Source organism: Ascaphus truei, chromosome 15 (genome assembly GCF_040206685.1).
Source record: "Ascaphus truei isolate aAscTru1 chromosome 15, aAscTru1.hap1, whole genome shotgun sequence".
Classification (NCBI taxonomy): Eukaryota; Metazoa; Chordata; class Amphibia; order Anura; family Ascaphidae; genus Ascaphus; species Ascaphus truei.
Genome location: NC_134497.1, coordinates 8,318,405 through 8,338,995, shown reverse-complemented (window position 1 = coordinate 8,338,995; position 20,591 = coordinate 8,318,405). Strand labels below are relative to the sequence as shown.

Genomic DNA, 20,591 nt, shown 5'->3' with positions numbered 1-20,591 from the left:
CTTCACCGGGCCGGATTCGCCAAACCACTCAGATTGTCACCCAATTTTCAGAATAAAGTTAGGCTGCATAAATCTGTGCCAATTTCACCCCAATCCAGTGTTGTGATGAGCAGGACACCCCACCGTACTTACTTGTCACTGAGGTGGCCTCCCAGGACCTGCGTGAGACAGTAACCCCAGAAGAAACTGCTCAACACGATGCCGGACTGCCTCTTGTCCCAGCCAAAGTGCTCGCTCATAGACATAGCGCAGATTGGCATGCTGCCGCGCGCACAGTATAACAGACATGTCCCCAACAGCAGCGTCGCCGTCCAGACGCGCGACTCCAGCCTGAAACGCAGACAGTGTATCGAGGAGATCGTATTGACCCAATTAGCACCAGCGCCAGTCCGTGGCACTTAAGGGGTTAAAAAAAAAGTGCATTTTATTTTTAAGGGAAAAAAAAACCTCAGAAAATGTTAGGATTTCTCTTAGGATTTCAGTTGTGTTCAATTACAGCCGCCCGGAGCGTTGGGTTCAAACATAACCGGTTCAGTCTGAATTTGCAGCTCGAGGTTATATTGAAATCCGCAACGGTCCAGTCTGAAAAGAAATCATCTAACCTGGAAGATAAGGCCGCGCTTATAGTGCCGGCGACCGAAAACAAATGCATTGTCGCCGCCGCGTGCGCTTATAGTAAGCGCGACGGCGACAAAGCGATGATTTTCGGAAGCCGGGAATATTTGATTTTTCAGGGGCTGTCGTCTCATGTGACAGCCCCTGAACCAATCAATGCCCTAGTCGCCCGCGCCGCAAAGCGAAATACAACTTTCGCTAGCGGCGACGGGTGACGTCACGCGTCACGTCGCCGTCACTATAGGCGCGGCCTAAGAAAGCGGAGATACCAGGAAGCAGCACAATGACAATGAAATCCGCGTCTCTACAGCCACTGCCATTTATTTATACCGTTCTCTGTGCACAACACCTTATAGCAGCATCCCCCAACCTGCTACCCTGCGCCCCCTGGTAGGAAGTATTTATTCCCCAAACCCCTAATTAATAAATCTTATCGCCGACTCATCAGACTATCGCTAACAAAGCTGTGTGACCGATCCCAGGCAGTGTAGTGTCCTGAGCTCGTGGGGGGGACGCGCACTTAATAAGGCCCCAAACTGCCCCTCAGTGTGTGCGGGCAGCAAGGGGGGTATCGCTGTCACTTGCTCGTAGGGTTCTCCAAAAATACTGGACACAATGGTGAAAGATGTGACGAGCTCGACACACACACACACACACACACACACACACACACACACACACACACACACACCACACACACACACACACACACACACACACACACACACACACACACACACACACACACCCATGCTTGGGGGGGGGGAACATACAGGAGGGAACAGAAAAGTTTGCACACACCTGACCTAATGTGCCCATGTATTTGTAACCAGGTACCTGTCATCATAACTCTGTGCCCAGGACATACGTGGAAACGAGCGGTAACTCACCGTATTACTTCCTGGTTACACACTATGTATATATATAAATAAATAAGTAGGGATCATTTACAGAGGCAGCAAGTTTGGGGTAGTGTGTACTTTGTATGTTCTTTGTGTACCACGCCGCGGAATACGCTGGCGCCATACAAAAGATAATAATAACAGTGATCAGTAGGATTCATGGGGGGGTTGGCGGTGGCACTGACCTGGACCAGTACGGGTCTCCGCTGCTTCTCTTGACCCGGTCCGCATGGGGAGGGGCAGCTTGCAGGTTCTCCTCGTGCAGCAGGCACACCAGGTCACTCCGGTACGTCTGCTGCCCGTGGTTACACACCGCAGAGGCCATCCAGCAACGGGAAGGGGGTCTCCTACCCCAGGCTAGCAGGGGGCACCATCCTGCAGACAGCCAGGGGGCATGCCCTGCACCAGCCTGAGTTTAAAGGGAAGGTCTGTGCCAGAGCTGATCCCTGCTCATTGTGCAGCCCTCATTACACCGACTCCTGGCTGGGGGGTGGGGGGCAGAAACCTTTTCTTTTTATTACATCTGGGAGGGATTAAGTTTTTTGTAACAGAGAAACTTTTTTTTTTTTTTTCCACGTGTCAGTTTCAGCCTGGCTTCCTCTTCCTGCTGCTGGGCGAGGGATCCGTGCAGCCAGCCACCCTACAGTGAAACTGGCAGACCTGGTTTTACAGGCACTCTGTGTAGCATGGTGACACCTGTGTAGCATGGTGACACCTGTGTAACAGGACTGGCAGGTGTCACTCAGTGGAAAAGAATCTCAGGCATTCCACATACAGGTATCTACACCCATGTACTGCCAGGGGCAATAGCACTCACTCACCTCAACATTATTCTATTTATAGGATGACATTCTCACTATGTTCTTCAAATGTTGTGTTTTAGCCCAAAACTTGAAATCTAATGTATTAGTCATTAACAGCTGAGATTAACCATAAAGGTAATGGATTGCAAGCTCTGCAGCCAAGTTTTGCAATGGGGGGGGGGGGGGGGTTTATGGGGTGAGGCGGTTGCTGCTTGTCACACATAAAGCTACAAAATAAAGGACTTTGTGAGTTCATGCCCAGCCAAAGCAGAGCTGTATAAACAGGTAACATTGGTTACCATGTCTGGTGTTGTGGGGTAACCAGACGCTGGCACCGTCAGAGACACCCCGTGCCAGCACTGTGCCCCTCATTACCCCCAAGAAATTGCAAGCTCTTAGGGATACTTATACGTTGTGTCTTTATTTATGTGGCATTTATATACTATGCAAGAATTATTCCCCTTCTGGGCATCTCACCTTACCAGATTCGCCGGATTCCAACAAAGGAGTATTCATTAAACTGCAATAGTGCCGAGCGTCGCTAAACGTAATATACAGTAGGAGCAGAGTATTTACAAAAAGGCATATTATTAGTGTAATTCTAAACTGCCTGAGATCTTTATTCTTATATTGATTCAGGAAATTAACCGCTGCTTCTGTTTACAGAGATAAATGTTTGTTTTGTGGCGGGGGCAATGCCAAAAATGAGATATGTGTCTCCGCTTAATAGGAGACAATAGTGATACAGAAATTAAACAGTTGCACAACCAGGGAATATTCATATTATATTTCATATATTTACTTGTGGTTACAGAGGCCCCGCGCTCTTCCTCACTGCATTGAGACTTTAGAAAGGCAGATTTTAATAAACTGAGGACCAATCTAGCAGTAATACAATGGGATGATGTTTTTGCAGGAAAAAATGTGGAAGATAAATGAGCAGTCTTTAAACGCAGTTAGAAAAGCACACGTATCAGTGTATTCCCTTGGGTAATAAGTATAAAAGAAATAAGTCAAAACCAATGTGGCTAAATAATCAGGTAGGGGAGGAAATGGACAAGAAGAGGCAGGCGTTTAGATTCTTGAAGTTAGAAGGGACAGAGGCATCGTATCAGAATTATAAGGAATGTAACAAAAGTGGCAAAAGGGCAATCAAATTAGCAAAAATGGATAATGAAAAAAGGATTGCAATTGAAAGCAAGATCAAATAAGGCGGGCACATACTGTGAGTGAAAACCAGTGAACACACTAGTGATAAAATAAGGAAATATATTACATTACATATGGAAGTAGAGCAGCTCTTGAAAAGGGACTTCAATCCAAATTCCAAACAGGTCCCAGAAGTAGGAAATCAAGAGCGCAAATACTCCCAAAAGCATGTGAAACAAACAGGAAAAATATAGTGCAATATAGTACAGCTAATGAATTAGTTCAGTGACAATTTAGCAGTATCTCACTCACAATTGTGAAGATAAATATAGGCAGTGCAGTTGTTCAGAGTCACCAACTCATACAGTAGTTCTTCAAACAGGCTGTGAATAGCATCCCTCAGGAACAGGATACGGTGGAGCAGTAGATTCTCATATGTGGAAGAACAGAACAGAGAGGACACAAGTAGTGTCGTTTGTTTTTTTTGGTTATATATAGTAAAATAATGGTAATACACTAACATAAGTGCTATAGATGCAGGCATATAGACCACCCTGGGTCAGACAGTAGTTGAGGACTGCAACACTCCTTCCTGATACAAACACCTGTGGTGGCCCACTCACAGAGAACGATGTCCAAATACAGGAAGGGGAAAAATACAAGAAAAACTTGGCCTGGGATCCTCAGAGTAGCTCACTACACATGTTGGTGGTCTCTATATGGTCTGCACGCTCACCCTACGCGTTTCACTATTTGAGCTTCATCAGGGGTTACATTTAACCCGCAGGAGGAAGCCACTACCTCCATATTAATGAACTATTAATGAACAATTGGTTAACTGTGGGCGAAGTTCATAGGCGGCTTGAAAAAAATAAAGTAAATAAGGCACCTGGCCCCGATGGTATACATCCAAGAGTTCTCAAGGAGTTAAGTTCAGTAATAGCCAAACCATTACATTTAATATTCAAGGACTCCATTTCCACAGGCTCAGTGTCACAAGATTGGCCTAAAGCAGATGTGGTGCCTTTATTTTAAAAGGGAGCTAGATCACAACCGGGGAATTCAGGATCCCTGAAGAAGTAGCATTGCGCTACGAAACGCGTAGGATTATTGTGTACTGTTGGAATTCCAGAAGGCCAAGTCCTGTTTCATTGTTCCAGACAACCCCTGAAGCTTTATACATTGTTCACCTGGTATAGGCGGGCTAAGTGTTGTATTGCTACAGGGTGGCGTTCAAGTGGTGATATCACTAACTCGCATTAAGCCTCTGGTGGATATGCTAAGCTCAGTGGATTTGCAATTGCTATATCCTGGTTGTTTTACTCACTCCTTAATGTGATCCCTGTGACTTCATCCCCTGGTTCCCGCTATACGGGTTGTTACCATTACCGAGACACCAGCTGGTGTGAAGGGGGAGGGGGTCACGTGTTGCTCCAACACACGGACACTGCTGCACAGCTTTCCACCTGTGAGGCGGATACCATCACGGAGAGAAGCAATCGGAAGGGACGTTTGGCCAAGGAGGGAAACTAGTCCCTCTATGTGAGAGGCCACCTACCTGAAGGGAGAATTCCCGGTCTCCAGAAGCCAATGAGTGACGTCACATGAGGGTGCTGTGACGACGACTCCTTCCGTTCCAGTCCGGCGTGTGGTAACCCGTGTAATTGCACACGGAATGCTTTCTTTGATTTTTTTCTGATGTACGCAGAATTATTACCCCTTCATTATAAAACTTTATTTTAAAACGTATTTCACTTTGTGCGTTGTGCGCTGTTTTTTTGTTTTTCTCTCGTGGAATTACAGACCTGAAAGCCTGACTTCAATAGTAGGGAAACTACTTTTAGGTTTAATACGGGATAATATTCAGGAATACCTAATGGAAAACAAAATCATTAGTAATACTGTAGTCAGCATGGATTTATGAAGGATAGATCATGTCAAATTAACCTCATTTGTTTCTTTGAGGAGGCAAGTAGGAATTTAGACCAGGGTAATGCAGTTGATGTGGTCTACTTAGATTTTGCAAAGGCTTTTGATACGGTTCCACACAAGAGATTAGTGTACAAAATAAAGAGAATTGGACTCAGTAATAATATATGCACCTGGATTGAAAACTGGTTGAAGGACAGACAACAGAGGGTTGTCATAAATTTAACTTTTTCAGGTTGGGCTAAGGTCGTGAGTGGAGTACCTCAGGGATTGATACTGGGACCCCTGCTTTTTAACTTGTTTATTAATGACCTTGATGTTGGCATCGAGAGCAAAATCCCCATCTTTGCTGATGATACTAAATTGAATCAGAGCAGGATGTAATTTCTCTCCAGAAGGACTTGGAGAGACTGGAAACTTGGGCAGGTAAATGGCAGATGAGGTTTAATGTAAGGTTATGCATTTGGGAAGCATGAATAAACAGACGACATACACATTAAATGGAGATAAATTGGGGGAATCCTTGATGGAGAAGGATTTAGGAGTGCTTGTAGACAGCAGGCTTAGCACTAGTGCCCAATGTCATGCAGTAGCTGCAAAGGCAAATAAGATCTTATCTTGCATCAAACGGGCAATGGATGGAAGGGAAGTAAACATAACTATGCCCCTTTACAAAGCATTAGTAAGACCTCACCTTGAATATGGAGTACAATTTTGGGCACCACTCCTTAGAAAATACATTATGGAACTATAAAAAGAAGAGCCACCAAATTAATAAAGGGGATGGATAATCTGATTTATGACACGAGAGGCTAGCTAAATTAGATTTATTTACATTAGAAAAGAGGCGTCTAAGAGGAGATATGATAACAATATGCAAATATATTCGGGGACAAGGAGCTTTCAAAAGAACTATTCATCCCAAGGGCAGTACAAAGGACTCGGGGTCATCCCTTAGGCCAGGTCCCCGCTGGCTACTGGGGCAAGACCCGCCTCACAATGGGGCCGGGCCCACTGCGAGGGGGGGCTGCCGTGCTGCGCCGACAAACTCCTGCTCTCAAGAGAATTGAGATCAGGACTTGCGACGGAGTGCTAGGCCACGCCCCCCGGCGGTTCAGCCAATGAGGGCGAACCCGCCAGGTGATGTCACAGCCACTCCCCCGTCAAACCCCCCCTGCCTTTCCCCCTGCAGACCGGGGTGACTCTGCTGCACGTGCCGCCAGCCTCGCAGGCGCGCGTGCAGCGCAAGCACTGGGGCCATAGCTTTAAGGTTGGAGGAAAGGAGATTTCACCAACAGCAAAGGAAAGGGTTCTTTACAGTAAGGGCAGTTACAATGTGGGATTCATTACCAGTGGAGACTGTGATGGCAGATACAATAGATATGTTCAAAAAAAAGGTTGGACATCTTTTTAGAAAGGAAAGGTATACAGGGATATACCAAATAAGTAAACACGGGAAGGATGTTGATCCAGGGAGTAATCTGATTGCCAATTCTTGGAGTCAGGAAGGAATTTATTTTTCCCCTTATGAGATATCATTGGATGATATGACTGGGGTTGTGTGTTCGCCTTCCTCTGGACTAATATACTGTAAGTATAGATATAGGATAAAGTATCTGTTGTCTAAATTTAGCATAGGTTGAACTTGATGGACACGGTTTTTTTCAACCTCATCTACTATGAAACGGAGCGCCGGAGAGCAGCTCTCCTCCATCGACATCACGTGACATAGTGACGTCATAAAAACCTTGCACAACCCAAAAAGAATTTCTGGTTGCGGCCTTTAAAATAAACACAACCCCCCCACCCCCTTCAGCACTTGTCTCCCCACCGCTGGATGAAGTCTCCCTAATGATCTCTCTGCTCCATGTCACTCCCAACACATTTTTCGATTTCATCCTCCCAACATGCTCTTGGTCGCCGTCTTTAACACAAACCCAAGAACTCTGCAAAGAAGACACTGCACACTGGGTATAGTGAAGAAAATAAGGTGTGTTGTGGCCCAAATAGGACACCAAAGTTTCAGTCCACTCTGGGACTTTGAGCAGCGCTAAACCTGACCCAGATGAAGGTCCCATAATGGAACAAAATATTGGGGTCATATTTGGACCACAATAGACTTTATTTTCTTCACAATACCCAATGTGCCGTGTCTTCTATCCAGAATTCCTGGGGCAGCGATGTATACTTGGTTATATTTTATGATACGTGCACACGTTCATTTAGCTATATACCTTTGATTAACGTGTAAGGGAATCAGGACAAAACAAATTGGGATGCCCATAGGTGGTGGGGACTGGGGGGGAAATATGCAACAGAATAGGTGCTACAGGCAGAAAAGCAGCTGGGAGGAGGTGGGTGGTTGTTTTGTGGGTGTGAGGGGAGTTGGACACTAAAGGTTCTTGGTCACTCAATCTGATCCCCGATTAAGGTGCTTGGCAGCGAAACGTTGGATGCGTTTGACCATCAGTCAATAAATGATCTTTTTGCAGTAACCTTTTTTTGCATTTTTTGCTGGTGTGCTCGGCCCCCCTTTGCTTTGTGTCTACACACACACACACACACACACACACACACACACACGTATGTATGTATACACACCTCATTCTGATGCTTTGCCCGCTCTGCTGATCTCACCTGTCAGGATGGCATCTATAGGGGAAGTCAGCACAGGGTATTAATACTGCAGCTATTGTATGGGGGGCGGATAATTTACAAACCACTGAATGATCTCCATAGTAAGAGACTGAAGCCGGGATTCCGTCCGACGTTACCTACCAGTGACTTGCCGTTAATATCCGGACAGGGTCCGATATCCCACACCGGTGCCTAGTGACTCCCTCCACCCGCACCCTAAGGGCCATGTTTACTAAACCATATCAGCCGATAGCCGCCTTACGGCATATTCCCTTGCTTGTCTTATGGAATAGCACTGCTTAGCGAATATGGGCCTAAACGCGATTATCTGGCAGAGTTGAGAGAGAATAGTTTTTTTCCAGGTCTGGGGTTAGGTTACGTTACATTGTAAGATTTCCACGCCGAGAGGTGTTTATGATTTTATCTTCGGTACATTCACAGCCGCAATAAGACACAGCGCTGTAAAACAAATAAAGTTTACTGTCTGCAGCATTTCCTGAACATAACAACTCAAGGATGCGTCTCCGTGTGCGACTTGTAATTGCTTTGAAATCACCAGCGCCAGATATAATCTCGCCACGTCTGTCAGACCGAGCAAACATCAGTTTCCCTGCCCTCCCTAACCAAATATCAAACACCCAGGACACTGGCCAGTGTGTGTATGACCACGTCAGTGCTGGGCATGCCAGCAACACAATCAGACTCACTGCAGAGTCGCTCTTCACACAGACCGTGCTGTTAACCCTTTCTAGTGCTAGAGGCCTAAAACGCATGGCAGCCGGCTCTAGCAATGTAGGGGTTAAATTCTGCGCCACCTTTAGTATGCAGCTTAGTACCGCAAATTTTGAAATATTTGGGGGGAATAGGGAGGTTACAGACAGGACATGTCGAGGTCACTACCCGCTCCCCTGACTTGTATCCCAGTATCAGCTCCTTATCTGCCCGGAGCTTGGGAACAACATCTGGATCTAACGTCCGACAAGTGCACCTCTGTATAGCTAGTGATTGATACTTTGGTCCCGAGATGGGCCTACTTTAAAAGACTTCCTTTGGAGTCCGCGCTTTATATTAGGACACTTTTTTTTATTACAGAAGCCATGAATAACATTTAACAGTGCCGTTCTCAGGGTGGCAGATGTCGAGATGGACATATGATGAAGAAAAAAGCAGAAACTGCAGCGGTTCCACATCTCCAGAAGTTTTAATTGCAAAACATTTGTCACCCCAACCGTCTCCCCCCAGAGTGCACTTGGATAAAAGTACACACAGGTGCTGCTAAAACTATTTACATAGACAAACGGTTATATACACTGTAATTCCTGTAACCCCTGCACTGCTAAAGCAATGAATGCATTGCAGGCTGCTTGGGCAGTTACAAAGGTAACCATAACCTTCCGCAGTTCTACATAGGGTATTATACACGGGAAATGTTTCTCACACAGCTCTCAGGTGGGCTCGAAGGATACAAGATCAGGCTGATCCCACCCATCTAATAGAGAACAAATTAACCATTTACCTCCTGCAGAGCGACATTGTCTTGTTGCCTGAGAGCAGAAGGGGTTAAAAAGGAGTATTTGCCAGCAGTGGGTCACATTGCGGGGAACAGATGCGCTGCCTTAGAGGAACATTAGCACACCTTTTGGGGTTATTTTAACAGTACGGTCCCACTAAATTTGTGCGGGATGCGATAAAGCAGAAGTGCCCTTGTAAACGTTCTCTGTACTATTTATAACAATGTACACCTAGTATTGGTATGCGGGAAGGGTTAATTACCCATAAAGCTCTGCTCCCCCAGGGGTAGCAGAGGGCACAGAGCCAGCTACAGGGGAGGGCAGACTTTACCCCAAATACAAGAGGAACCCTTTAAAGAGAAACTACTCGCATATATAAAACTACAAACCCAACACGTGTATACCAAAACAAAACGTTTCCATTACAAAGCCTGCCGTCTTCAATGAAACGCCCCTGGAACTAGAGTGTATTCCAGCAACGAGATCCCACAAGACCAATGTAAAAAATGTTTCAAATATATCCAATACCGATTTACTTTATTTAAAAAAACAAATAAACCACAAAACGGGCATTTCTAGCAGGAAATATTTTTATTTTTTTCCTAAAAGAATATTGCTCTAAAGATAATCTATCATCTTGTGGGTGACTTTCTACAAATAAATATGATATATAAATATAGTTCTGAGACTGAGCACTCAGAGAAAAGTATATATAGTTTATACCAGCAGAGTTACTTCTAGCAGTAATGCCTGGAAGGGCTCAGGCCTTTATGCTGCTGGCTCTGCAGGGACACAGTTGCTTCACATCGTGCAGTCCCCTGGCGGAGGGTGTGATTATTACCTGGTCTTATACAGGTATGAATGATGGCGGTATTTAACCCCTTGCTTGCTGGAGGGGACTGAATCAGGTTATAGAGCAAGGGTAGCCAACTCCAGTTCTCGAGGGCCACCAACAGGCCAGCTTTTGAGGATATCCCTGCTTCACAGTGCACCACCTGTGCTGAAGCAGGGATATCCTTAAAACCTGGCCTGTTGGTAGCCCCTGAGAACTGGAGTTGACCATCCCTGTTATAGAGCAATGCGAAATCGCTTGCGGTCCATGATGCAGCAGGCTTCGTGTAAGCAGCAGTAATCCCCTTGTATAATAATCCTTACAAATAAAACATAGTCCCAATGAAACACAATATTAGCTCACATGCATTTCCTCTCCTATTTATCATCCTGGTTGCAAATCATTCAAATTATTTTCTTTTTTTTGAAAAGATAAAATCTGTTTCTCTCCCTGGAGCCATGAAAGATGGCAGGGACGGCGATTTCGCACCAACTGCTGAACAACTCCATACAGATAACTGCAATCTGTCTGAATGGTCGTTACAATGTCCCCTCTTTAAAGGAACAAGATCTTTATCTGACCCCTTGCACAAGCGTCATGATGCGTACACACACACACACACACACACACACACACACACACACTTAAAGAGCCGACTTCATATTTTTTCAGCTCTAAAAATTTTAGTGTGTTACATTGCTGAGCGCTTCAATGTAATACAACTTCAGTGGGTATCGCTGCAGTATAAAGCAATCTGTGTATGACTGCCATTTTAACCGCCTGCATGCTCTTTGGTTTAGAAAACAGAGGGGTTTCTCATTCACCTGCAATAGTGCCACTCGGGAGAACTTTGAAACTTCAACGGGAGTTTCCGTACAAGTGTCCAGATTGGCGCTATCGCAGTTCAATGAGTAACCCATAGCAACAAACCCTCAATTTATAATTCCCCATCTAAACAGCAAGAGAAAAATCAACTACAAAACTGACAGAGGGGCCCGGGGGACAGGTGGGGAGGGAGAAAGGGCCCGGGGGACTGATGAGGGCGGAAGCGCCCAGGGAGTGGCGGGACGAAAGAAGGACGCGGGAGGAAAGAAGGGCTCGGGGAGTGCCGGATAAGCAGGATATCTGCCATTGAGGTCGGAGTATTTTGGTCCCGTCATTTTCTTTTCTGTAGGGTAGAGGCTAGATCAGCACTGGGATTCTCTGCACCGGGATGGGCTAATGTTTATATTTGGGGAACTGGAGCCATTTATTGCTTTTACATTATGAATGTTCTAGGCCGTTACAGGCATGGTGTTTGCAGCATGACATGAGTGACAAGCTGTGGCCCTGTGACATACATTACTGTTATTATAGAATATTTGTTGTTAATTTAGAAATATGACGGAGGTGTAATTAGGGGTGTAACTTGCGACCCTAACAAACTATTCAGATAATAATGAAGATTAAATGCTCTGCCTGCTATGGAGACCTATAGCATATATACATATACAGAATAAATAGATTTGGATTTTCCCCCGTTCTTCTTCTACAGAGAACGGTATTTTGTTATTTTACGATCTGTGTTTGCGTCTCTGTTTAAGCCGGAGTCGTAAAATAATGCAACCCCGATTCTAAAATAAAATCAGAAAGCTTAAGTTACAAAACACAACATTTAATTTATTTTGGAAGCTGTTCTGTGTAAACATCCGACAGCTTAAGAGTGAATATCACCTCTCAGGGGTCTCTCGGACAAGGGCCTATTTACGACTATGTTCACAGCAAGAAAAGTAAAAAGGTCTTACCTAATCCCCCCCCTCCCCCCACATTATTTATGGTCCAGCGTGATATTATAGTCAAAACCAGCACCCCTCCGCTCCAAACTACGCCAAAAAAGCTACATCTAAGGATAAAAAAAAATAGCAGATCAGGCCTCGGACATTAGTTGAAAGAAATGCAGCTGAGAGCACAGGTCACATTCAGGTGCCAAAGTCACCGTGGCCGACATTGTGGCGCGCAGAAGAGGTGGTGTACAATCACCGGCGGCGAAAACCAGTCAGGAGAAACTATCTTGCGGGAGGGGGGAGATACTAGGCGACCCAGACTATGTGCCAGGTGTCTTGTACCATTCGGAGCTGGAGTCCGGCCGGGTACTCCACAGCAAAATCACTGCGGTAAAAGTAGGGTTAACTTTTATGTAACACTTTCACTCGAATTAAATAACTTCAGCTGTTGATTTAAAACCTTCCGTAGTGCCGTACTTCAAAAAAAGAGACCGTCTATTGCGGGGGGGGTAGTGCATAGACTGGACTGCCGCCAAACCTACCACCGTCCCCCGCTGCTGGTATCGGCAGCCGTTCCAGCAGCCGAAGGGTCAGCGCGGCCCGCCAAAGCAACAAAAATACTTTATTTGCATCCGTCTGGCTTGTGATTTTTCTTCAGGATGTCTTCTCCCTTTAAATAGGAAGTTTAAGTCAGACACAAAAAGGGAGGGGGGAAAAAAAAAATAAGAAGTCACAGAAAAGAAAAACTCCGGCCTGCACTGGGGTAAAAACGCTGCAGTCACAGACTGAACGCAGGAGGAAGAACGCCGGCCGTGGCAGGTTCCCCGGCTGCAGGTGCCGTTACTTGGGTTCCTCTATTGTCCCTTTGCTGAGGTCGGCCATTTTGGGGTACTTGACCTTCTTCTGATCCAGCTCGTTCTGAGCCCACAGGAGCAGTTTGAGGAGTTTTGCCAGCTTGGGTGTGGACTCGCGGTTCTCGTAGTCCAGGATGGCCTGGTTCACCTCGCTCCATACCTGCCAGAGGAAGGACAGGTAATTAGTCCATTGGAAACGGGCACAAATGGAAAATTAAATAAATACCGGCGGCAGCAGTGTAAATATTTTCAGGATTGATCTCCATTAAACGCCATTTGCATGCGGTGTGTCTAAGGAAGTCAGAGCTGGCAGGACATCAATTTACTCTGTCACGGTAACGCCCTTTGACTCACTGTAACCCTTTGAGGGCCGGAGGGGTCGCGGTAACCAAGTGCTACGGCCCCTCCGGCACAGAGAGGTGACAAAACTGCGGCGGCCATTTTTCAGGAAACAGAAGAGGAGGCCTCGGCTTTTTGCTTACAGGGCAGAGCGTGTGGATGGTATGCTGCCGCCGGGAGTGACCCCAGATGGTGATTGTGACACCAGGCTCCCACCCCCCTTAAATATAAGTAGCTGAAATACAGAGAATAGGAACGGGATTAGTTAGAACAAGATGCAAAGATGTAAAACTTCAAGGGGATTCAATGTTTCTAAAGCCCCAACACAGATACGTTTTATTGGCCTGTTACATAGGACTCCATCTTTAACTACATGAAACTAGGTAATAGCAATTCTTTTACTAAAATTCCAACCCAAAAGTGGCTGCATGAATTATATAGTTACTGTACATTACCAGCTCAGTATATAGATAGGGTACCTTGTAGTGACCTCACACAGCCGCTACACCTTGTAGTGACCTCACACAGCCGCTACACCTTGTAGTGACCTCACACAGCCGCTACACCTTGTAGTGACCTCACACAGCCGCTACACCTTGTAGTGACCTCACACAGCCGCTACACCTTGTAGTGACCTCACACAGCCGCTACACCTTGTAGTGACCTCACACAGCCGCTACACCTTGTAGTGACCTCACACAGCCGCTACACCTTGTAGTGACCTCACACAGCCGCTACACCTTGTAGTGACCTCACACAGCCGCTACACCTTGTAGTGACCTCACACAGCCGCTACACCTTGTAGTGACCTCACACAGCCGCTACACCTTGTAGTGACCTCACACAGCCGCTACACCTTGTAGTGACCTCACACAGCCGCTACACCTTGTAGTGACCTCACACAGCCGCTACACCTTGTAGTGACCTCACACAGCCACTATACCTTGTAGTGACCTCACACAGCCGCTACACCTTGTAGTGACCTCACACAGCCGCTACACCTTGTAGTGACCTCACACAGCCGCTATACCTTGTAGTGACCTCACACAGCCGCTACATTACATATTTCGGAAGCGTTAGTTTGGGGCCTGTATATCTTACATGGAGGTGTCCACAGAAGATTCCAAGTGATGATTTGCCATCCGGTCAGAGCTTCCCTCTGCCACTGCTCTAATGCACAGCAGGTAAATGCCATTCATGTTAATCACCCTCCTGTTAGAATAAATGCCCCAGTGCCCAAAACAAGAAGAGTCAAACATAACTTAACCCCTTTGCGGCCAGTAAGGTATAGCAAAGCAATCATACAATCACTGCTTTGTTCGGCGACGCTGCTTTGTGCCATTGCATGGAAAAGTCTTATTGACCTGAATGAGGTTTTCTGCCAATTGGTCCCTATCGCACATTATTGAAGATGTTGTAAGCTCAGCAGGGCTGCCCTTGTGACATAACCTGTACATCAGGGGTGCACAAACGAGGTGCGCGAGATTGTTGGGGGGGGAGCGCGAGCCGGTGAGGAGAGCAGGTAGGAGGGAAAGTTTGCGCAACCCTACTGTACATCACAAGGGCTGAAGTGTCAGGGTATGTCTTGCCATGTGTGCTGGTTCTGGGATCAGCGCAGACGTGGAACTTCCCACTGCAATCGCATGGCCACCATCCTGGAGGACCGGCGACAGTGTCTTCCTGCAGCCAAACAGTTACAGGGACAGACCCGCCTAGGACCAAAGTGACCCAACAGCAGAGAGATGTTAAACCAGTCAAATGGAAGTGTTGAAAAAAAAAAAAAAGACACGTCCATCAAGTTCAACCTGTATCTGCGGCCAGGGGTGAAAAAGTCTGCGGAAGTCCTGAATCGAGAAGTAATTATGAAACCCTCATTAGCAAACGGATAAAACAGAAGCAGCCAACGAACTCCACAAACCCTGATACAAAGAAAACACACAGATCCAGGACAGCAACAGGGAACATTGCTACGTTAAGGACAACCAAATCTTTATAAGGAAACCAATGATCCTTCACGAGTTTAGATTAGTACATGCCCCCCTTAACCCTTTCGCTGCCGGAGGGGCCTGCTATAACCTCTCCTTGGAGTCTCACCTTCTGTCGCTGCATCATGTTGAGCAAATCTCCGAATGGAGAATCCTCTGGGTTATCAAAGGCCAACAGTGCCAAGGTCCGCTCCATCTCCGTCAGACATTCCCTGCTCTCCTCCCCCTGCTCGGCGAGCTGGGTCTGAGCAAACTCCAGCGCCGCCTCCGTCTCTCGCTGCCGGATCAGCTCTATTAAGTGTTGTTGCTGCAGAAAGACCCAGGTTAGAAGGTCCCACAAAGAGCAGCTCTGCTTCCCATCTGTTCTACGGACAAGGCTAGAACCCCTGATTTGTCAGAAGTTGTGAGGTACACACAATATTACATGAAGAACTTGTGTTGGCCTACTAAAATATATCACAAACTATGACTAATGTACACCTCTCCGAGACGATACACAGAGAAACAGCGTATCCGTACACGTGCAGAGCTGTGTATTCTGTTAGCTCTCAGATAACGGACTCGGTACAGCCCCGCACACCGTCGCAGGCCTCACCTGCAAATGAAAGTACAGGTAGCGGTTGGTGTCTAACAGCTCGGGGTGGAGACTGTTTATCAGGGCGATGGCTTCCTGGATCTGTCCTTTCAGGATCAGCTCTCGGATCTTTATCCTTTCATCCAGGGTCTCCAAATCCACGCTGGGCTCGATACCGGACTCCATCCGGAACTTCTCTGCCGCCTCCTTGAATCCTTCTGGAGGAGAGACAAAAACGTCAGCCACGCGAGCTCAGAAAAAGCACAGAGTAACCCAAAATCTGTATACAGCATCCTCTGGCACGCGAGGGGTCAAGTATTACACACTGCGATTTCCCGTCTTTGTCCATCTTTATTTTATCCGTCACTCCTCGGATCGCTTGTGCCGCCCACTAACCGAGGTATTTATTTTAATCAGAGGATTGTCCAACAAATTAATGATACCCTTCTGTACTAGATCTGCAACTTTTTAAGACTCTAAGATTAAAAGTTGTGCCCTACCTACTAAAGATCACTTAAGAAAGAATGTTCCTTAGTGATGTAATTATACGGACACAGAAAGTAGAGGTGACTCAGTCAGTCCTCCCTTCCAAAAATTAGGCCAAAGCTTTTATTTAGCCAAATGAGACTATTGTTTCAATTCTTTATTTATTATGTGAGCATGTTACATACCACCATACTAAATGCTGGGGTTCTCTGCTCACAGCTCATTCTTTGGGGGGGGGGGGGGGCATCGTATCAACGTGGAAGGGAAAAGCTTGAGGTTTTTACAATGCACCCAACTTAAAAAAAAAAAATAATAAAGTATAGGCCTCCTCATAGGGAGTTTGCGCAGGAACGACCCATTTAGACGCACATCCCCGATCTGACTCAACAACAGCACAAACCAGTTGTATGGGCACTTTCCGCCTGTGGGACAGGCGGAGCGACAGTATCACACAGCGGGTGTACTCATAAGGACCAGGCCAACACACACGGAGAAATAAACGGACGTGCTTCACATACTGCCCCTGTACGCGAGCCCCTGTAACCCGGGGCACGTAGGGCAGAGTATGTACAATCACAGAACAAGACATCACTACTTGCACAAAGTTTTATATTCCTAGGAATGTTACAAATACAGAATGAGATGTAATCAAATGAGACACGAGACGCACACAAAGACCCCCGCTCCCCCAGGAAACCCTACATCACAGGGGTTACTCAAACTGAGTGCCGATCGGAGCACAATTGTGCAGAAACCCCTGTTGAAATAAAACCTAATCTGATCACAGCTGAATGAATAACCCTTTATGTGCGACTTGAAAGAGAAACTACTTTACCATCGTATCGAAGTTAGATTTTCATTTCAATCTGCTGTAACGGGCTACATTTCCCTTGTTCGAGAAGAGAAAACCCAACAGGCTGCTCAGTGAAACACAGTGCAAACACGCGCAAAATAACACACACCACAGAGGTACAGCACACAGATTAAGGAGAGAAGTGTTCCTTACTCACCCATACCTGTAACAAGATAGTTCATTATGAGGCGGTTCATGTCAGCTCTCTGGATGTGCAAGTTATTCAGTTTTTCCATCCATTCGTCTTTAGTGATCTCATCGGGTTTCTCTGCGTAACTCATTGTCACTTTTGTAAGAAAAATATATATATATATATATATCACAAGTCGCACTTAAGCATTGTGCTGAGAAATGTGGAAACTGCAGGCAGATACGGATCGTCCCGTTATCCTACGCTGCTGTACGGCCTTACACGCATGGCTTCTGAACAATATCTAGGAGCGGACAGATGGAATAGGAATGCAATACAGGCCTCACCGATGGGTCAACAGCCGAATCTAGCTTGGCCAGGAAATCTCATCTATGACAAGATGGGTATCATATATACCAGAATTGGACTGCAAGCTCCATGAGGCAAAAACCCACTTGAGATAGTGAGCAAGCTTGTAGCTAAAGCACAGGGACCAGTGTCATTATACCCAGTGTGACCGTCACACAGTCACTATCTCCCTGCACTTCATGCACTAGGAAAGAAGACGGGAGGTATTTAGGGCAATCACTGCAAGCACACCCTTCTACTATACCAGCTTATCACATGCATGATTAAACACAGGAGACTTCTAAGGAGTCACACAGCTCCCCTTCCGCTGACTCACGTGTTTGGAATTTTAGATTGTCAGCTCTCCTGGGCAGTGACAGGCTTATCTCAATGTTTTTGAAGCATTATGCACTTATCGCTGTGCGTATTATTCTTCCCTGTATGAAACCTCTGCAAAGCGCTGTGTAAATAAAAATACAATACAATTCAATGCGGTCCCTGGACTCTGACACCTCCGTGCGGGGGGGATGTCCATCGGGAACAGAGAGGGGTGGGAGACCTGGATGAGGGGGGATCAGAGAAGAGGGAGACCCGGATGAGGGGACGAATTAGAGAAGAGGCAGACCGGATAAGGGGGGCGAATCAAAGAAGAGGGAGGAGGAGGAGAATGAAGGAAGGGGGAGGGAGGAGGGGAGAGAAACTGGGAAGGGGGAGGGACTCGGGGAGAGAGACTGGGAAGGGGTTTGGGGGGGACTCGGGAGAGAGACTGGAAGGGGGTTGGGGGGACTCGGGAGAGGGACTGGAAAGGAGAGGGGGGACTCGGGAGAAAGACTGGGAAGGGGGGGGGGACTCGGGAGAGAGACTGGGAAGGAGGAGGGGGGGACTCGGGAGACTGGGAAGGGGGGAGAGACGGGGGAGACGGGGAGAGGGGGGGAGAGGGGGAGAGAGAGACAGGGAGAGACTGGGAGAGGAGGGGGAGGGGGGGAGAGACGGGGCTAGGGACGGGAGAAAGACGGGGCGGGGGACGGGGAGGAGAGACGGGGCGCGGGACGGGAGAAAGACGGGGCGGGGGGCGGGGGAGAAAGACGGGGCGGGGGGAGAAAGACGGGGGGGGGGAGAAAGACGGGGCGGGGGGGGGGGAGAAAGACGGGGCGGGGGGGGGAGAAAGACGGGGCGGGGGGGGGAGAGGGGGCGGGGGGGGGAGAAAGACGGGCGGGGGGGGGAGAAAGACGGGGCGGGGGGGGGAGAAAGACGGGGCGGGGGGGGAGAAAGACGGGGGCGGGGGGGGGAGAAAGACGGGGCGGGGGGGGGGGGAGAAAGACGGGCGGGGGGGGGGGGAGAAAGACGGGGCGGGGGGGGGGAGAAAGACGGGGCGGGAGAAAGACGGGGCGGGGGGGGAGAAAGACGGGGCGGGGGGGAGAAAGACGGGGCGGGGGGGGAGAAAGACGGGGCGGGGGGAGAAGACGGGGCGGGGGGAGAAAGACGGGCGGGGGGGGGAGAAAGACGGGGCGGGGGGGGGGGGAGAAAGACGGGGCGGGGGGGGGGGAGAAAGACGGGGCGGGGGGGGGGAGAAAGACGGGGCGGGGGGAGAAAGACGGGGCGGGGGGGGGAGAAAGACGGGGCGGGGGGGGGGGGGGAGAAAGACGGGGCGGGGGGGGGGGGAGAAAGACGGGGCGGGGGGGGGGAGAAAGACGGGCGGGGGGGAGAAAGACGGGGCGGGGGGGGAGAAAGACGGGGCGGGGGGGGAGAAAGACGGGGCGGGGGGGGAGAAAGACGGGGCGGGGGGGGGGAGAAAGACGGGGCGGGGGGGAGAAAGACGGGGCGGGGGGGGGGGAGAAAGGCGGGGCGGGGGGAGAAAGGCGGGGGGGGGAGAAAGACGGGGCGGGGGGAGAAAGACGGGGCGGGGGGGAGAAAGACGGGGCGGGGGGGGAGAAAGACGGGGCGGGGGGGGGGGGAAAAGAAGGGGCGGGGGGAGAAAGACGGGGCGGGGGGGGGGGGAAAAGACGGGGCGGGGGGGAGAAAGACGGGAGGGCGGGGGGAAAAAAGACGGGGCGGGGGGGGAGAAAGACGGGGCGGGAGAAAGACGGGGCGGGGGGGAGAAAGACGGGGCGGGGGGGGAGAAAGACGGGGCGGGGGGGGGAGAAAGACGGGGCGGGGGGGGGAGAAAGACGGGGCGGGGGGGGAGAAAGACGGGGCGGGGGGAGAAAGACGGGGGGGGGGGGGAAAGACGGGGGGGGGAAAAGACGGGCGGGGGGGAGAAAGACGGGGCGGGGGGAGAAAGACGGGGCGGGGGGAGAAAGACGGGGCGGGGGGAGAAAGACGGGGCGGGGGGGAGAAAGACGGGGCGGGGGGGAGAAAGACGGGCGGGGGGGAGAAAGACGGGGCGGGGGGGAGAAAGACGGGGCGGGGGAGAAAGACGGGGCGGGGGAGAAAAGACGGGCGGGGAGGGGAGAAAGACGGGGGGGGGGAGAAAGACGGGGCGGGGGGGGGAGAAGACGGGGCGGGGGGGAGAAAGACGGGGCGGGGGGGGGGAGAAAGACGGGGGCGGGGGGGGAGAAAGACGGGGGCGGGGGGGAGAAAGACGGGGCGGGGGGGGAGAAAGACGGGGCGGGGGGGAGAAGACGGGGCGGGGGGGAGGAGAAAGACGGGGCGGGGGGGAGAGTCGGGGGGGGGAGTCGGGGAGGGAGGGGGGCGAGACAGGGAGGGGGGGGGGGTGATACGGGGAGGGGGGGAGAGACGGGGAGGGGGGGAGAGACGGGGAGGGGGGGGAGGAGAAAGACGGGGAGGGGGGGAGAAAGACGGGGAGGGGGGGGGAGAGAGAGACGGGGAGGGAGGGGGAGAGAGACGGGGAGGGTGGGGAGAGAGAGACGGGGAGGGGGGA

The 20,591-nt window shown here is 49.4% G+C and overlaps 2 protein-coding genes across 10 annotated transcripts in view; both read right to left on the bottom strand.

The window, feature by feature from the left end:
* Window positions 1-2,184, bottom strand: part of SLC17A9 (solute carrier family 17 member 9) — a 36,669-nt gene extending 34,485 nt beyond the window's left edge. Inside the window, exons 1-2 of one of the 2 annotated variants that reach the window (XM_075571462.1) lie at window positions 1,703-2,184; window positions 133-330 (exon numbers count right to left, since the gene is read on the bottom strand). In XM_075571462.1, coding sequence (XP_075427577.1) covers window positions 133-330; window positions 1,703-1,842 — 338 coding nt within the window. In that variant the 5' untranslated portion in view covers window positions 1,843-2,184. The remainder of the gene's footprint in view (window positions 1-132; window positions 331-1,702) is intronic. The other variant, XM_075571461.1, reaches the window with a different exon arrangement.
* A 9,827-nt stretch (window positions 2,185-12,011) lies between these two features.
* Window positions 12,012-20,591, bottom strand: part of GID8 (GID complex subunit 8 homolog) — a 16,844-nt gene continuing 8,264 nt past the window's right edge. For 4 of the 8 annotated variants that reach the window (XM_075571458.1, XM_075571457.1, XM_075571456.1 and 1 more), the window contains exons 2-6: window positions 18,048-18,170; window positions 17,390-17,518; window positions 15,915-16,111; window positions 15,429-15,626; window positions 12,012-13,155 (exon numbers count right to left, since the gene is read on the bottom strand). In XM_075571458.1, coding sequence (XP_075427573.1) covers window positions 12,982-13,155; window positions 15,429-15,626; window positions 15,915-16,111; window positions 17,390-17,513 — 693 coding nt within the window. In that variant the 5' untranslated portion in view covers window positions 17,514-17,518; window positions 18,048-18,170 and the 3' untranslated portion in view covers window positions 12,012-12,981. Of the gene's footprint in view, window positions 13,156-15,428; window positions 15,627-15,914; window positions 16,112-17,389; window positions 17,519-18,047; window positions 18,171-18,193; window positions 18,270-20,591 lie in introns of all 8 variants that reach the window. The other 4 variants (XM_075571453.1, XM_075571454.1, XM_075571455.1 and 1 more) reach the window with 4 other exon arrangements.